Source organism: Electrona antarctica, assembly GCF_951216825.1.
Source record: "Electrona antarctica genome assembly, chromosome: 2".
In the NCBI taxonomy this organism is placed as follows: domain Eukaryota; kingdom Metazoa; phylum Chordata; class Actinopteri; order Myctophiformes; family Myctophidae; genus Electrona; species Electrona antarctica.
In genome coordinates, this window is record NC_136807.1 from 42317772 (window position 1) to 42336059 (window position 18288).

At 39.8% G+C, this 18288-nt stretch overlaps 1 protein-coding gene across 1 annotated transcript; it reads right to left on the reverse strand.

Moving 5' to 3' along the window:
- Positions 1–162: 162 nt before the first annotated feature.
- sort1b (sortilin 1b) lies at positions 163–17380 on the reverse strand. The gene is made up of 20 exons (XM_079491647.1): positions 16712–17380; positions 14738–14797; positions 14419–14492; positions 14181–14283; positions 13524–13685; positions 12164–12237; positions 10133–10182; positions 9532–9659; positions 8964–9108; positions 8322–8477; positions 7311–7417; positions 6950–7052; positions 5879–6050; positions 5135–5325; positions 4579–4768; positions 4011–4127; positions 3661–3766; positions 3378–3490; positions 2989–3118; positions 163–2726 (listed from the first exon to the last, which is right to left on the reverse strand). The coding sequence occupies exons 1-20, from the start codon at positions 16967–16969 to the stop codon at positions 2712–2714; spliced, it is 2454 nt and encodes an 817-aa protein (XP_079347773.1). The 5' UTR covers positions 16970–17380; the 3' UTR covers positions 163–2711.
- Positions 17381–18288: the final 908 nt, after the last annotated feature.

The following is an 18288-nucleotide window of genomic DNA, read 5'->3' on the forward strand; positions in this document are numbered from 1 at the left end:
CTTATTGGGCTTCAATATTGTGAAACAAGGCAGTTATGTTTAAGATGAGTAATACTCAGTTCAGATGTGGACCAAACTACTGTTGTCACTCTTTTTTTCTGAGCATTTAGTTTTCGTTTTACACACTTTAAATGTCATACACACCACAAATCAAGAGACAAGTTCAGAAAGGGAACTTCCAGAACTACAGGAACAAGTTAATTTATTGGTCACCCAAAGCAAATTGTTTCAAATATACAGAAGAAACGTTGCAGATACAAAGATGTGACATCGTATATTTACAGAACCATCACAACAACTTAATTTATACAGCATTTCAAACTGCAAGAAAAGTGTCATCACCACTTTACCAGCAAACCTTCATTAAATAACAGTTTTATAGGCATCCACTCAGTCAGTGTTTAGCAGCTACATATCCCTGTATACACTCTTGCCAGTTAAGGTCAAGTTTACTCTCAATTCAGACTAAAACATACAAGTCAGATTCAGTCAGTCATTCTTATTTGAGACATGGAACATTGTGTAGAGAATTATTGGATTATAGCCATATTTTCTTTCTCAAGTTTTATGGATCAGATAAAATGAGTTGAATCAATGTGTGATCAAACATCCTGATCAATTATAACTGGAGTGTGTAGGAAATTAGACTTTCTATTTCTGAAAGATTTATCAACTTTGGCAACAATTTGAACTAGAGTGTTATTTGACTTACTGGATGTAACAGTGGTTACACAATAGCCGACACACAATTATTGAATACCTATTGCCACACAAAGGTGAGGGCACACATCATATTCTAGTACCAGGCACTTGTATAACCACATCCCAACTATATCACATTTACTGCACTCTGAACCTGCTCATCATAAATAAATATAACCTGAATGAAAACTAATGCATTGAACACAAGAAAAAAACAAGTTCAACAAATGTTGAAAGAAGCACATATGTTGGCGTTCATTTGATGCCATGGACAAAACATAATTGAAGTCATTGGTCAATGCAATGAATCCAATTTAAAATATTTGTGTAAGTCCAGGAAGATAAAGTTTACAGTAGTTTGTTAAAAGACAACTTCACCCATTTTCCATCCTCATGTAATTGGTCCTCACTAATTAAGGCTCATTATAAGATGATACATTTTGTCTACATTGTCCGTCTCAGAGGAGGGCTGTGGACAGGTCAGAAACCCGTCTACCAGTGACATCGATTGGGAATGCAAGCTAATAGAAACAGCAGGAATTTTATTCCTGGAAAGTTGACATGCTAAAATGGAAGCCATTGTAAAAAAAAAAAAAAAAAAAAAGGAGTCACTGGTAGGTGGGTTTCTGAAGAGTCCACAGACCTTCTATGAGACAGACCGAGTAGAACTTATATGAAGATGGGTTGAAAATAGGTGAAGTCATCCTTTAAGCAAATGGCATACCCCAGTTAGAAACAAAATGTCCCCGTGGTTCTGGAGAAATAGTTTCACCATAAACATACAAGGATCTAGTGTCAGCTTATACAGTCATGTTGGTTAGTTCATTCATGTCTGCCAATTTGCTAGCATCAGTCAATCATACTAGCCTGCATTTAAATAATCACTTTTTGTCTAGCTTCCATGTTTCTGCCTTATAGTTAAATTGGTGCATTGCAGTGTTTCATATATGAAAAATAGCTGTCAATATATTTACTACCAAACTAGATATTTATTCAGTTGTCTAATGATGCAATGTTTCAAACCAAATGATTATTATTCACATTATGTAAATTAAGTTTGACATACAGTATATATATGCAACCAAACTCAAACAGTGACTTTTCATTAATTTAATTCAATATGTAGGAACCCTGTTATAAAAACAAATTTCTCCTACAAAAGACCTTGTGCTTTTGGCAGTCAATACTGCTGTCATTAGTTTTTGAATAAAATGACATCATGAATGACACTTTAACCTCTCCCCTTCCATAGACTATTTGGAGCTTCTACAGATATTGCCGCAATTAAAGTGTTACAGTGAATGTGCCCACACAACATATCTAACATGTTATTGCTATCAAACTGAATGCAAATGGCAGTTGCCACTTGCATTTTATTACTTGTTACCACTATTTAAGTGAAAGTTAGGAATCGGGTGAAATGAGTAGCTTCGGAGTTATGACCCAAGCCAGAGTGATCGACAGCAGCCATATGACCACATTACCAAAAATAAATTGCATCACTAATGGAAAAAGAAAACGTTTATGTACAAGTGTATGAGGATGAGGGAAGGACACACACATTTGATACAAGTAGATAATATTGCAAAGAACACTCCCACATCATGGGAGAGGCAGAACCCATAATGCAACGGTGGAATGCGACTAAAATTAAGTTGCTTTAAAGCAGCACTTTCTTACTCTGGTTCTGTCATCAATCCAAATTCACTGCATCCTTCCACTGTTCCCAAAAGAAACAACTTGGAAATTAGAAATTCAGCCGACAGGATCAATAATCAACGTGCAACACTACCAAGTCCCTTCAGTTTTCCTTAACTGTGACATTAGTCCAAGGGAAGCCTCTGTACATTCACTGGATACCTCATGTATGGCAGCAGTGACGTAGGCTCTTCGCACAGCAGTGGTGGCCAAAGGTCACACTAGAAGGTAGAAGGAGGAAGTAACAGTGGCCAGCCGCCAAGTTTGACTGGAAACCTCCCACTCTATTGCAGCATGACAGGTTGTGCCTGCTATTCAAGGAGGTCCTGTGTACAGAGATAGAAACAACATAGGAATGAAGCCAAGGTCAGCCCCAAGAGGAAGATATCGTTGTTCTTGTTAATCCCACCTCCAAAAAATGACATCCATGTAGTTCTCTTTATGACGTGTTTATCTTCCTTCAGTTATGAACTAAATCTCTTTCAAAGTCATACATTCATTTTGCTGTTGGACTCCTAATGCTTATACTAGATGTAGTTGTAGATTGGCTATTTTTATGGTTTACGAGAATCAGATTAATATCAGTACCTCATCAGAGTCGTCGTGGAACTCCCTCTTGCCGTGCTGGGTGTGGTTGGTCTCCAGTGGCTCGTCCACCCCTTCAATACCATTGGCTTCAACATGCTGCTGCAGCACAGAGTACCTGTGCACCAGGAACCTGTAGGACAGAGTCAAAACTTTAAAAGGCAAGAATGTAGTGGAGATGATTCCACAGGAAAAACAATTCCCTTGATCACAAATAGCTTTTAGTATGTGATCCTATGCTCCTAGCACATAATTAATGTTTATAAATCTAAAGTCATGATTTCTGAAAATAGCCAAACTACAGGATGACAATGTAGATAGGCTATTTCCGGTGCACGACACCAGTGCGCAAATAGGTATAAGCCTGGCTTAAGCAAAGAGCTCCCACTGACCTTCCACCGCAGACGTATTTCTTGATGAAGAGAACCCCAGCTACCGTGCTGAGCAGCATAATGATGACGACTGTCACCACTATGGGAACAGATTTAGAGGATGACAGCTCCATCTGCACAACAAAACAACAAACAAAAGCAGAACATTGAACAAGGGAATGCATCACTAATACACACACAACTTCTGACAAAATAAGGCGTAAGCGTAATTTGAAGATCAGTTCTTGCGGCCATTCTGCACCATACTATCGTTCGATGGGAGTATAAATTAAGCTTTACTCACCGTTGGCGTGTCCACCAGGTCACTGACACACTTCTTGCTGAGGTCTATCTCTTTTCGCAAAGGACTCTTTCCCCCTTCACATTTATCTCCAGGGATTTTCCTATAGCTTTATACCAGAGGACATTGATCATTTAATTCTCATTTATGCTTTGCCATTTTTCAGTTGGAAATCAGTTATTCATGTCCAGCAACATGGTCGCTCAACTGAAAATGTGTTTTTTGATAATCAGTTATTTTCATCTAGCTCATGCAATTAAGTAAATATTAGGTCAGCGCATGGAGGCACAAAACACACATCAGTGTGTGATGAATATGTTTTATTGAATGAACACAAGGTAAACATATCTTACCCACTAGTCTGCAGCTGCTCCTCCCTGCCATGCAAGCAGAACTCAAGAACCTTTCCTATCAAATCAGGCTGCTCCACACACACCGAGCTGTTCTCCTTACGGTAGTAGCCAAAGTCACTGCGGAAGGGATGGGGGGGTGGAGAAAATGACATGTTAGTGTGGAAACGGGGGTTGATTGGATTGTACACTGACCACATAATTGAAATGTATCGACACCACATATCTGGAATAAACTAAAACTGCAGGTCTGATACAACTCTCATTTCTTTTAAATCACAGCTAAAAACCTTTCTGTTGCCGCTGCCTTTTATTGCTACCTATTATTCTGCACTGTAATTTCACTTTCAATCATTTTGTCTTTTTACATTGTATTTTTCTGCTCCGTGTCCTAACTTAACTTTTACTGAATTATGATTATAATATAATTTAATAAAATCTTATTTTTTGTTTGTTTTGCCAATTATTTGGGGGCCCACTTGCAATATCATTACGGCCCACAGGTTGGGAATTGCTGATCTATTGGGAAAAAACAAAATGTGTTGTATAATTAAGGTCCTTGAAACTTTACCATAGGAAGTCATCCAGGGTGCACTCGCAGGGGGTGGGTGTCGTAAGGACCTGGTAACCTCTTCCGTTCAAGCAAACAGAGGCCTTCCTCAAACGCCGGAACTTCTCTTTGTAGCCCAGCATGCAGCCATCTTTGGGGTCACTGATGTCATCGGAGTGCGCTAACCAATTCACGTAGTCATCATCAATACCTGGTGAAATAATTATACAGGGCTTTTTCATTAGTGGACATATTTGGTAAAATATTAGCAAATTGAAAAGCGACATTTCATTTGTTTTTGTGAATATTTCTTATAATGGATTAAATCGATTACCGGTAGTTCGATTAACCCATTAAAACCTGGAAAGCATCTTTGTTATTTTAGATTTTTGCGTTGGCTAATCAAAAATAGGAGATATACAAGCTCATTCGTGCCACTGCGAGCTTTTACAGCTTTTTTTTTTACATTTTTGAAAAATCTTGAAAGTGTAAAAACTACTGATTTAGAAGGCATTTGTAGAATCAGGTCTTAATGGGTCAAATGTGTCACCCGTACGAGTCCGACCATGCTACTCACAGTCTCTAGTGAGGATCTCTCTGAAGTCAATGGTGACTGAGACCCAGTACTGGCTGATGAGTGAATCTCGGTAGCCCCAGATACTGACGTTCATGGAACGAGCGCCCGGCTCTGATGCAAGTCCTGTGAAGTGGATGGGATCGTTGGTGAAGTTGTATACACCCCAGCACTGGCCTTCATCAGTGGAAAACCTAACAGAAGAGCAAAGGATATGCAGTCATCAGGATAATCGTGTTCACAAAATGTTTTGCACATCCATTTTAGCACGGGTGCCAGACAAAACAACAAAAAAGAGCAATTTTTGCATAGTAAACGTGCAACATCTAGTGTTGTAGACATTAGCAAGGGCAGTAACATTTCCATGGTAACGCAAGCCCTACCAATAAGAGACATTGCTGCAACATATTTCTCCATGACATCACAAATAAAACATGTTGAAACTAGATTGATTATCGGATACCAAGCATATAGCATCGCTTTGCAAGCACGTGGCAAAGTCTACATTGGATTGTTATGATAGCTCATAATAAAAGTTCTATATGCATACAACTGTTGCGTTCTACTAGGGTGAAAGTATTTATACAACATTTTCATTAAAAGTGAAACAAGTACCTCAAGAAAAAAAGACAAACACGTAAGCAAATAAATAAAAAGACAAGAAACGAAGCCCAAGTTCAGTGCAACACAAAAGCAGTGGTTAGCGGTCCAGCCCAGGCCTCTACATTCCCTTTAACGGTGACTCACTTGATCTGGTGGATGGGTTGGGTGGTGCTGTGCTCCACAGCCACTATCAGGCCCCCAGAGTCCAGGATGGCATAGTGATGAGGGCCCTTGAGGGCCTTTAGCCAGGAGTAACCGCCATCGTCAGATACGTAGACATCAGCTTTCATCACAGAGATGGCATCGCCAACACTTCCTGAAGATGCATAAGGTCAGAGAGGATAAGCGACCTCTACACCACATCATGTGGTGTTATACCCTAATTTTGCCTAAACATTTCAAGGTGGCTGTTGACGTAAATAACCAGTGCTAACAAATTCTCATAATCAAATTAAAATGATAGTTTACTCAAAAATTATTGTCAACTGGTGTCTTAAATATTTAATACTTGAAGCCTTAAATTCGTGGAGTTTTATTTTATTTTTTTCGTATTCCTAAGCCAATAATTTTATGACTGGCGGAGTTTCCGGTAGGAGACTCAAAGGGCTCTATTGTCATCCTTGCTAAATAAAACCCCTGATCCCTAAACTACTTTGGCTATTTTAACTATACAAAAATGTTTTTCAAAATAGTAAAAAAAAAAAAAAAAAAAAAAAAAGGCAATCTACAAGCTCATGTGTCGATGTAGATCAGCTAGTTGAACTATTCAAAATAGTAAATAAAGGCAAAGTAGTTTAGGGATAAGGGGTTTAGCATGGACAAAAATAGAGCCCAAAGTCTCCATAGAGTCTCTGCCAGTCATCAAATCTGCTTTTCTTTTCTTCCCACCTCTCTAATAACATAATAAAGCTGAAAGTGGTTAAAGTACTGTACTTGAATTCTGCTGCCTGCAGCCAATATGTTTGTTTCATCATAATGGTTCCAGGAGGATTTTTTTCTTTCTTTTTACTGAAGGTACGCATGAATCATAGTGATAGCTTGTAATTTCGATTCATTGAATTGAAAGTCGATTTCAATTCGGTTTTGCTTCGTATTGAAAAATGGTGACACCCTTAATCTTCTTACATTAGTACTGTCGCATAAAAACAAAAATATTTGCGTAGGCTGTAACTGAGCAGCGGATGCAGATGGCGGTCTGGTCTGTGGGGACCTTACCGTGAGCTATAATGAAGCCTACAGCGTTGGGCTCAGACAGGGGGAGCATGGGGACGTTCAGTCTCACAGCAGTACTGTAGGCAGCATGTATGTGGAGACTGCACTGTAGAGACACAGACAACAGACAACACATTTGAAACTCCACTGGCAGTCATATTTAGTCTGTATTTATTTATTGCAAATAACTACAAATTTAAAACACATTGACAATATATATATATACATCAATTGTACCACTTTTCATACATTGCAATAATCTAATCTAATTCAAATAGTCTTTTGAGTTCACGTTTCTAAAGTATCTATCAGGTAACTATCAGGTTTCTGTCCATCACCAGGCACACCTAGTACCAGTATTTACCTTGTCTGGGTCTCTTGCCGTCGCATCACACTTGCTGTTGGCAGGTTGTCGCAGTGGCACCCACTCCCCGCCCTGGTCAAAGGACACCACAGACTGCACTGAGCCATCTGGAACAACAAGATAATGACTTAATCAGCAGCTCGTCATCTCGACAGGCGGCTCATCTCACACAAAACAGCTAATGAAATATTTACTTATGGGGCCCACAGTTCAAAAATGAGAAGTCTGACACACAAGAAAGGCACATGTGCCTGTGTGTTTACGAGGTGTGTGTGTGTGTAACTGTGTATGGTTGCACATGAGAATTCTGGATGTGGGTCGAATATGTTTGAGTGCTAGCATGTATGTATGTATGTATGTATGTATGTATGTATGTATGTATGTATGTGTGTGTGTATATATATATATATATATATATATATATATATATATATATAAAATCTTAATTCATTTATTTTTCCTTTCCTTGTTAATTCCCTTTGAGTGCGGTCGAATATGTTTGAGTGCTAGCATGCATTCTCGTGTGTGTGTGTGTGTGTGTGTGTGTGTGTGTGCGCGCCATTTGTATATAAGGTTGAACGAAGCATGCGTGTGCAGGACAGTTAGCCTGGCTAATAAGCCAGACTAATATCACACAACACTGTCGCGGTATATCAGTCTGGGCTGGCTCCACTTGGATTTCATTTCCCGGGGAACATTTTTCTCTTCGACGCAATTGGTCAGAGCTACTGTCAGTCAAAGGTCTCAAGCATTGAACGTCACTGTACCAAAGCCCGCCTATATTGCATACCGTGTCCCGATTGGTCCGACCTGTTCTCTGCTGTAGGAAAGAGGTGTGCTACTGAGCCTCGCCAGACCGTAATCCGCTGGTAGGCAACTTTTTTTTGCCAACGGCTGATTCGGTCTGGTTTATTAACCAGGCTACAGGACAGTGACAGTTTCACCGCTGTCATTCACCAAAGAGAGTGACGCCGTATTACGACAAAAGCATACATTGAGTGTCATAGCTACCTTCCGCTAGCACACTAGTAATGAAGACTCCCCGGAGAGAGGTGACATTGGTGAAGTCAGTGTCGCCTCCAGTGGTGGTGTAGAGGTGGCGCTCCAGGGACTCGGAGTACACAGTGCCGCGGTCGTCGGATACATAAATGGTGCCAAATCCTGTATCTGCAGGCATAAATAAATACTTTCAGCAAAGAAACAAATGTATTTCTATAACACATGTAATGGACGGGCTCTGCACTGCTTAGTATGTTCAACAGCACACCAAAACAATAGAATTAATTGACAATTAACCATATAGTTTCCCAGCTGACGGAAAGTTTTGAATAGTCTGATTTAAGGACTACGGCAGATTCTAAAAACGCCGTCTAAGTTTTCTGAAAGATTTCAAATACCTTTTCTAAAATTTCAAAAATGTTATTTTGCTACAGTATATAGTATACTGTATATAGCAACAAGAATCCCAAAAGGGGTTCCCGTCCAGAAGGGGTAAAACACTAAAAAGGGTTCCCGTCCTGAATGGGTTAATTCTTGGAATTAATTATTGGGAATATATCAGCAGGTCTGTGTTAATAATGATCAATCTAAATCCGCTCGATGGCCTGTTTTGTTCAGAAATTGCGACACCAAGGTTTTAAGTGGTTCACTGACCTCCAGGTTCATCTACATGCATGAAAACCATATCATCGTTGGCTGCTAGAATGGAGTAGAACTGTTCATGTCCAACAGGGGGCAGCTGGGCCATGTTCCACGTCTCACCCTGATCCACTGACACATGGATCATCCTCAGAGTAAACTACACAGACACATGACAGGAAGGAGATGCTTTTTAAACAAGAATAAAGAACACCTTCAAAGCAACTTCCTCACCCATAAGAATGTCTACAGAGCGTTGGAATGGAGCTCAGTGTAAAAATAGCACACGCAAACCTATGCAAATACCTGAACACAGCCTGACAAGCAAGAGGAGAAGAATCTGTCAGAGAGCCGCAATTGTACTAAACCTGCTCTAATCTACAATGACACACTTAACCAATTTCACGTTCTCTTGAAACGTTTTCAAAAACAGTTAATCTACAAGCTCACAACATGGTGCGATGTGACACATGAGCATTTGGCTACTTTTTGTCTTGAATTAAGTAGTGCGTTCATTTACAGAAAAAGCTATATTTAGATACAAGGTTTGTGTATTTCTGTATTGATGGGAGCTCATACCAACCTTGCCCGTCATTACAGAGGCGAAGATGAAACGTCCACCAAGCCCAAAGGAGAAGAGCTTAGTGGCCACGGTCTTGATAGTTTTCCCATAGTCTGTTGTCCTAATCAATTCCAGCATACCTCGGTCAGCTGAAACATAAGGAATCATTATAACAGAGGTCTTATTGTGCAGATGGAAATACAGTATTCCAAATGACATGGTGTTTGGTAATGTCAATATTTGGGAAAATGTTAGATCCAATCCAATCTTATAATAAGGAGAAAAAGGAAAACATTAACTGCTCCTCTGTCTTTTTACATAGGCTACTTTTGACCATTTTGTCCCATTGCAAATTAGCATTTTATTAATGAATCTCAGTACTTCAAACAGTTGAAAAATAATAATACTATCCTTAAATTTAGATGCGTTGTATTTGGAAGTGAATAATGTTTGTGGCATTGGTAGTTGGTAAAGAATAAAATCTCTGGCGAAGGAAAACATAATGACAAAGATTTGACTGACAACGTTAAAAATAGTAAAGAGATCGGTTTTCATGGGGCTTAATGATGTTTTGAAATGTCATTTTGCTTCACAGTTTGAGGTACTAGAACTAGACACTCACAGCAAGATCCGTTGACGTTTGTGCTGAAGAAGATGGCGTTTTTCATCCCCCTACAAACAGAGGAAAATAACAGGTATGTCAGATAAGCGCTCTCCCCCACATATCGGCTCAGAGAGTCAAGGCTATATAAACAGAAGACATGCAGATTTGCTTTGTTAATGAGTAAGTCAAGTTAACCTACTGAGGAACCTTTGATGAAAATATTTACGACTTAAGCCTTATATATACACACTCTGTTGAAAGTAGCAGATCTACAAGCTCATCATGGTGCAAGAAAGCTTGTAGATGTGTGATTTTGAACTATATATATATACATAGATATTATTTTACCTAGATACGGATGCCAGGTTAATATGGTTAATATTTCACTTTTGCCATCATATTAAGCAACTCTCCATTTTCCAGTATTGAGAATGTGAGATCATGCATGATAGACAACGAAAATGGCTCTCGTTTTCTTCATGGTGTCCAGTCAAATGTTGCATAGACACTGGATGAGCAAGTATAAACAAATCTCACTCGACTGGCACTTCCAACAGCCTTGTGCCTGATTTATACTTGGTTGCGCATCATCTAAATTCTAAAAGCTCACGCGTTGCTTCTGCGGCGCGTTGTGAGCTACTGTCAGTGCACGACAATGGTGGCACACAACATAAAGAATATATCAGGACTGACTAGTGTCGTTGTGTAAAAAAAAAAAAAAAAAAAAAAAACATATCACCGTAGCTTGTTATATTTCATGCATTGTGTGGCGTCACATCACATATTGCTTATCAAATAAAACCTTGCCCTGCCTAAATATGTACTTTGTGCCAAGTGTTTTGAGTCCAGAAAACTCCTGCCCCAGTTGAGAATGACCCATTTTGCCATGGACTGTTCATATCAAGGTTAGGCCTCATGAGAGAATACTGAAGGCTGTGTCATAGAAAAGACGGAACAGTGTGTACAGCTCTCTCAAGCACAGCACTCTTGGCATTACAGATTAAAAAAACTAAAGTCAACAAACATATTTCCAAGGATACCAAAGACACCCAATGATGCATACGAGGAAGAACCAGGAGGAAAATAGTACTGCTGGTGCATGCTACAGCTTGGAAACAATAACCAACCTTGTTACAATCCTGTCTAGGGAAGGATGATGGGCTGGAGTTTTGCCTATTTTACAAATATGTAGCAATAAAACAAGCTTAGATATGTTACGCCTAGTTCACAGCACACCAACAACAACAGCAGTGCTTTTTCACTGAATGACTGTGCTCAAAATGTCTGAAATGTCCTCGTTACCATCAAGTGTACGCACCACTTTTGTGAATTCTCTACTTGCCATAGACCAGGGGTCTTCAACATTTTTCAGGCCAAAGACCCTTTAGCTGAGAGAGACGCTAAGACCCCCACTACACCCATGGAGATTAGAACCAGTCAAGCATAATGTCCATTTCAAAACATGAGCACATAAACACATTTCCTGCCTTGATCAACAATCTCTCAAAACGAGAAATGAGCATATCATACAGTATGACTAAGACTGTAATGGGACCACAGAGAAAAACAGAGAAGTGGTTAAACTGATATAAAACACTTCCTGAAATCTTCACCCTGTGCCACACATAAGAACTGGGTTCTACTTCTACTCCATAATACGTTTTATGACCGTTATTTCTCTGAGCGGTAAACATTATTATTATAATAATAATAATAAACTTTATTTATATAGCACCTTTTTGAACAATGTTCCAAAGTGCTTAACAATATAAAATAAAACAATCAAGTAATCATAATCAGCACAACAATTACAGCCAAAAATATAACAACAACACTATCAGGGGGAATAAAGGGGTCAGGTTCTGGTCTAATTATTATTATTATAAAAACATATTTAACCCTGCACACTGACTACATAAACACACCATGTTTAGCTTCTACTTGAGTACTGGGCATTGATACACAGTCAAATCCGGAGGGTTAATTAAAATGTAATTATTGTGTGTAAACATATCATGCAAATGGTATTCATCTTTTGCCGTCTCTTACCATTTGACCAGGCACACCATGTCATGGATCTTTCTCCAGGTTCCACCAAAGTCCTCGGACAGCCACAGTTCATTCTGAGGGCATAAAATAAGAGGTCTGATACAAAGTAAACATGCCATTGTTTGCCACAATGCCATATAATAATAATGCAACTATAATGCATATAATGCATTATTATGCATTATTATTATATATATTATAATATTATTATAATATATATTATATTAATGCATTATTATGCAATAATGCATAATAATGCATGATGCTATGCATGCTCATGCACTATGATGCTCATGCACATAACAACTCAACTGCCTCAGCAGCAGTCATGACAAATGTCTACAGTAACTATTAGGAATGTTTACATTACTAAAGTTGTTTAGGAATAAAGAATGCTCCTTCCAGAGCTCCAGAGAACTAAATCATGGTGCATGACAGCACCCACTCATGACATGATGATGTCAGTCTTGCCCAAAAATGGAGGGACGGTAGATCCAATACAGTAATGAATTCACAAAATGTGAAAGATATTCACACACACACACACACACACACACACACACACACACACACACACACACACACACACACACACACACACACACACACACACACACACACACACACACACACACACACACACACACACACACAATCTATGTAAAGCACCTTGGATAAAGGCGCTATATACATTTTCCACACGCGCACACACACACACAACATTTTATTTACTTCTATGGCATCTAAGCCACAGTAAGCAAGGAAGAGAACATTCCCATCTCCATCTACACTGGTTAAGCAGTGGAGAGAATCAGTTCCACGGCATCCTCAAAAACCTCGAGTCCATCGACCATGGGACAGGAGCTGTCAATGTATGCTATCGGGAAGGGAACTCCACTGCCCTCAATGGTAGAGCGCTACAGAGGGTGGTGTTGACGAGCCTTGTCCTTGTACCGTACATTCACCTAGTCCTAATGTGTAACGTACATTAGGACCAAATGTCACCAGTTACATGCACGTCATTACTGATTGGATAGTGCTCAACACAGTAGGAAGAAAAGTGACTTGAATTTTACATTGAATGCTCTGGTCCCGCCCCGCCGACAGATCAATCAGAATCCTTGGCTCCCAGGCGCCCCTTTCACAGTCTAGACTCAAAAACAAAACCGCTGAGCGGAGCGACTGGATTCCAGGCTACCTATAAGGGTCCACTTGGTTCCATTTTTACATTCTCAAGAGTTACAGACCTGTAACTGTCCATTTGGTTCCCAACTATCAATTGTTTAGCTGATGACACCCTGGAACCCCCTCAAGGTCCTCTGGTGGTCCCCAAACCCCAAGTTGAGAACCAGTGACTTACAGCATTGCTGATGACCATCAGGACATTGGCATCACTTGGGTTGTATGCGATCTGCATCCGAGGGATGAAGGGCAAGTCATGGTGGTTGAAACTCTTGCCAAAGTCATCCGAAACAAAGATCCGAGATGCAAGGCTTCCAGACATTTCACCTGTGAGGATCACCTTGGAGACAAAATAGAAAATTCACGCTAATGAAGGATTTCCATAACTGCGACAGCAGATATCATAGTATACTGCTTCACTACATTGATTGTTGTGCCCCATGTCTAGTAAAATAGAAGGAAACAACACTGAACTGTTTAAGTCTAGCTTGATGTTGCATGCTTGTCATCTAGCTTTATAATTAACGGACTGGTCAGACACGAGACACCAGGTGAGTGCAATAACTGTATGGTAAGAGAGAAAACCAGTGGTAGCACATGTCACTGGGGAATGACATGACACCACTGGTCTAAAATAGATCATTGATTCTCAATCTTTTTCAATTCAAGGACTCCCAGTTTGAAATGCATTAGGCCACGACCCTGATTTGATACAATTTATAATCTTACCCAAAAGAGAAATTTAAAAATAGCAGATCTGGTTCAAGCTCACAATGCGTCACTTCGCATTAAGTTTTGAAATAATAATAATAATCATCATCAAATCATGACTCACTTTCCCAGAGTTCTCTGGACCGATAGCAATGCCATATTCTGTTCTGATGAAGGTGTTGTTGATCAGGTTGGTCACATCCACAAATGTCTTCCCATAATCCCCACTGGAAGATGAGATGTCACAGTCCAACTTAGATACAAATCAGATATAGTTCTTTCTAATAGATGTGATGATAATAAATAAATATGTGTTAAATAATGATATAGGCTAGTATAATGTATAATGTGGGGAGACATACCTTCGATAGAGTTTGGACTGGCCAAATTTTAACATGAAAAAGGGCACCTGGAAAGTTGTCAAAGCCAGGATGACCTGACAAGAAAGAGAAAGGGTTCAACATCAGAACTATGTAAGACCTCAATGAAGTATACACATCCCATCACTTATAAGGATCTCTGCTCCCTGCATTCAGTGTGACATTAACACATTTGACATTTCATCACTTTTATGATAGATCTGCTAAGTAATCCTACTGTGTATCTAATTCCACTCCCATCAGTAGCGAGGCAATGCAGTAAAGATTTGTTTAGTGCAAACAGATAATAAACATAACTCACCCCTGAGCCATCGCCCACCCAGGCCAGCGATACTGATCCACTCAGGTCATTGAAGGAATACTAAAGAAAAAAACATTGTGGAAAAACATTTTAATTTCCGGTTTGGCAATATTATGAACATTATGTGGTAGTAATTCATGTTACAAAAGTAATAATAATAATATAATGGATAATGGATAATGGCATGCAAGTTTGAAAATGGCCGAAATGCTTAAAAAGACATGCCCTGCAGTCAATTGACAAAACATGGGAAGGAAAGAGTTCCATTGTGCATTATGTATCCACACATGCATGGTAAACCTAATCATTATTTGTAGACAGTATATACGTTTTCAAGCTATGGAGTGAAGTATAATTAGGCTTTAGGCTAGACTCAGACTGTGCCAATGGCAATCCAGACAAAACAAAACGGATAATAAATAGAACAACACTCTGACAGGAGCTTGGAGTGCATCAAGAAAATGAGGCAGTCTGGGCTATTAACATAGAAATCGATAAAACTATTATGAGGCAACTATATGTGCCTACAGGTTATTGATCAGAAGCACTTTAGTGTCCACAGACCTATACTTAAATCCTTTATCCCAGGCATCAAGTGGCTCTTGACTACTTTCACTATGGGTATATGTTGACCATGTGTGAGTGTTTCAACCACTCTTTTACACCTGTAAACTTGTGATGTAACTTGACAATAAACCTTGAGTTGAAGATGATGCCATTAATTTATAGAAAAATGATAAATTAACACGGAGGATTGAATGTGGAAAAATAAGGCGTATTAGTATTGTGGCTTCCCCTTTAAGCCCAAACGGCACCAATGATCTGCCATGCAGCTCCTTGCAACATGCAACTACTTGGAAGTACAACTTGCAACAGTTCTGTTAACCTTGCAACATTGGTGTTGCGACCTTAAAACAGTTTTGTTGCAAGGAGCCATTGCGAATCATTGGTGCGGTTTGGGCTTTCGACTGCAGCCTGCAATTGTTATATGCAAGCTTGCATGGCGAATTATAGTAGGCAAATGAGCAATGCAAAACCCAGGATGGTCTGCATGCATCTTTTAATTTTGTTGTGGGAAAAACAGTAGCCTACAGTATGTTTAACTGGGTTTATTGCTTGCTTTTTCATCTGCAATTTTACATGAAATACTTTTTTTAGACAGCTGCTTTATGTTTGGTATAAACACAACGTGAACGAATGCTAAAGTAATGATTTGGCATTTCGTTTGTCATCTGGTTCTACATGAATACAGTAGCCAAGTGAACATCAGTCTGCTTTATCCTGTGCCAACACACAAATCCTTAGCACATCTGGCGGTACCACACTCTCCACTCAAGGATTTTTACGTATCTCAACACAAAGACCCCCAGTCACTGTTTTTAACACAGACAGCTTACAAATTGTTACAAAGATTTAACTACTGTGATGCCAGTCACAAGGTTTCACCATAGGCCTAGGCCTGCCTGCTAGGGGAAGAAAAAAGGTCCACATTGATTCAGAATCATGGAGACAGAAAAAGCTGGATTCCACAACACAGAATATCACTGCATCCTTTCCATTTAACAAAATATAGGTCATAGCCTTGACCGTGGGTACAGTAGTTAAACCTAGAAGCCCTTGGACTCTTAGTAGAACTTAACATTATAATGCAATTCATTAAAGGACTGGGATATCAGACTTAACCTGGTGTAGCAATGTAAACAAGCCATTAGGTTCAATCTTTTTAGCATTGCATTTGTATTAAACTGATCTCTTCTGAGTCGTTTTTTTGTTTAAACTCTAACACCCACTATGGGAATCTAGACTTAACAAATCTATCCAGGCCAGGGAAAAGGAATAAATAGCCTATATGAATAGCTGATTTAATAGGCCTATATACGTGTAAACCTGATCACCACCTGCGCACCGCCTTTCCAGTATAAGATATCATAATTACCTGTGGGGAAGGTAACATGACCGGTAATATTAACTTACGCTGTGGGTGTTGTTAGCCAACTTGGTATCATATCCTTGAAGGGCTTCACATGTGTCCTCTTGGTCGGCGCTCCTTTTGTTTACCATATGCTTTGCTGGAACCAGCCATTCTGGGAGAGATCTCTTCACTTGTCGGTTTCCCTGTCTTTTAGAATTCTTAGCGAAAAATGTGGGTGATTGCTGGTGCAGAGATTCCAAACAAACGGTTAGACTGAAAAATGAAAACAGAATGCAGTGCACTAGGCGTCCCATTCTCATCCTGAACCACTGGGAGGAAAACAATAATAACCGGTTGTATGTTTATGCTAATCTTTCCCAGAAGCGAGCGGTCGGTGTAGCTCTGCCGCCGATGACATCAACAAAACACAGTCGTCCTGACAGCGAGGCAAGCTTTGTATTCAGGGCTCATAGACGGTGTGCTCTATGCGCCTTCTCGTCCAAGTTCAACGGAGAAAAAAAGCATCGCAATTGTAGGAAGCATCTATAAATGTGATAACACGTACATCCCCATTAATTCGCGGTGCAGTTGCAGTCGCTTTAGTCCAAGAGATACAACTGTAGTGTAACGATAGCCGAAACTGTGTGTGGTTACATACACCGCCCGGCCCACCGCAGAAAGATTACACTCACACTGAGATTGGTCAACCTTCCGTTTGACCAGCCCACACAGACCGTTCTGATTGGCTTCGACCTGAGTGTATGAAATGGAGCGACTCACTCAGCTGTCAAAACCTTTTTAAGGTAGGTTGTGCGGAAGAATAAATAGTTCAAGTGTGTGAGCCACAATTAATGCCCACAATCTGTGATTGATTGATTGATTGATTGATTGATTGATTGATTGGTTTATTAACAGTTTGCAGAATTACAGTACATTTCAAGTACAACTCAATACAACAACTGTTAACTGTGAGTCGACGACACCATAAAGCATTACACTTGTTTACAATAGGGCCCACCATTTTCAAGAGACGTACGAATATACACAACTATATAGTCAAAACAGGAAATCATCATAGGGGAGGTAAAAAGGGAAAGAAACATATACAGTGAGGGGAAAAAGGGGTGGGTGGGGGATTCAGATTTGACGGGGGCCAGTTTCGAATTGCAGCCGTTCGTAGGTGCCCTTTGAGGGCGGGTTTGAAGGAGTCAAGGGATTCGCATGTCTTAATGACTGTTGGTAGGGCGTTCCACATTTTGGTGGCATAGGAGCGAAATGAATTTAGTCCCTTGTTTGTGCCGAATGGTTTGTTGAACTCCCTCTGGTGTTGTGGGTGTGGACTTCGTTGACATTAAGGAAGTATTTAGACAGGTACATGGGTATCTTGGTGGTGTATCGAATCTTGTGGACCAGACCCATTGCAAGATGCTGTAGCCTACTCTGTCGTCAACCCTAAGCCATTCTAGCCTATCAAAGTGGGCAGTGAGGCCAAGTAGTAGCCTGACCAGTTTGTTTTGGGAAGTCATTACACATTACACATTATCAATAATAATGTGTAATGCGTAGTGATCCTCTCTAACTAACCAAAGTTTCACTTGAAAATGGTTTCAGCTCAAAAACAATAAAGAACCAATTAGAA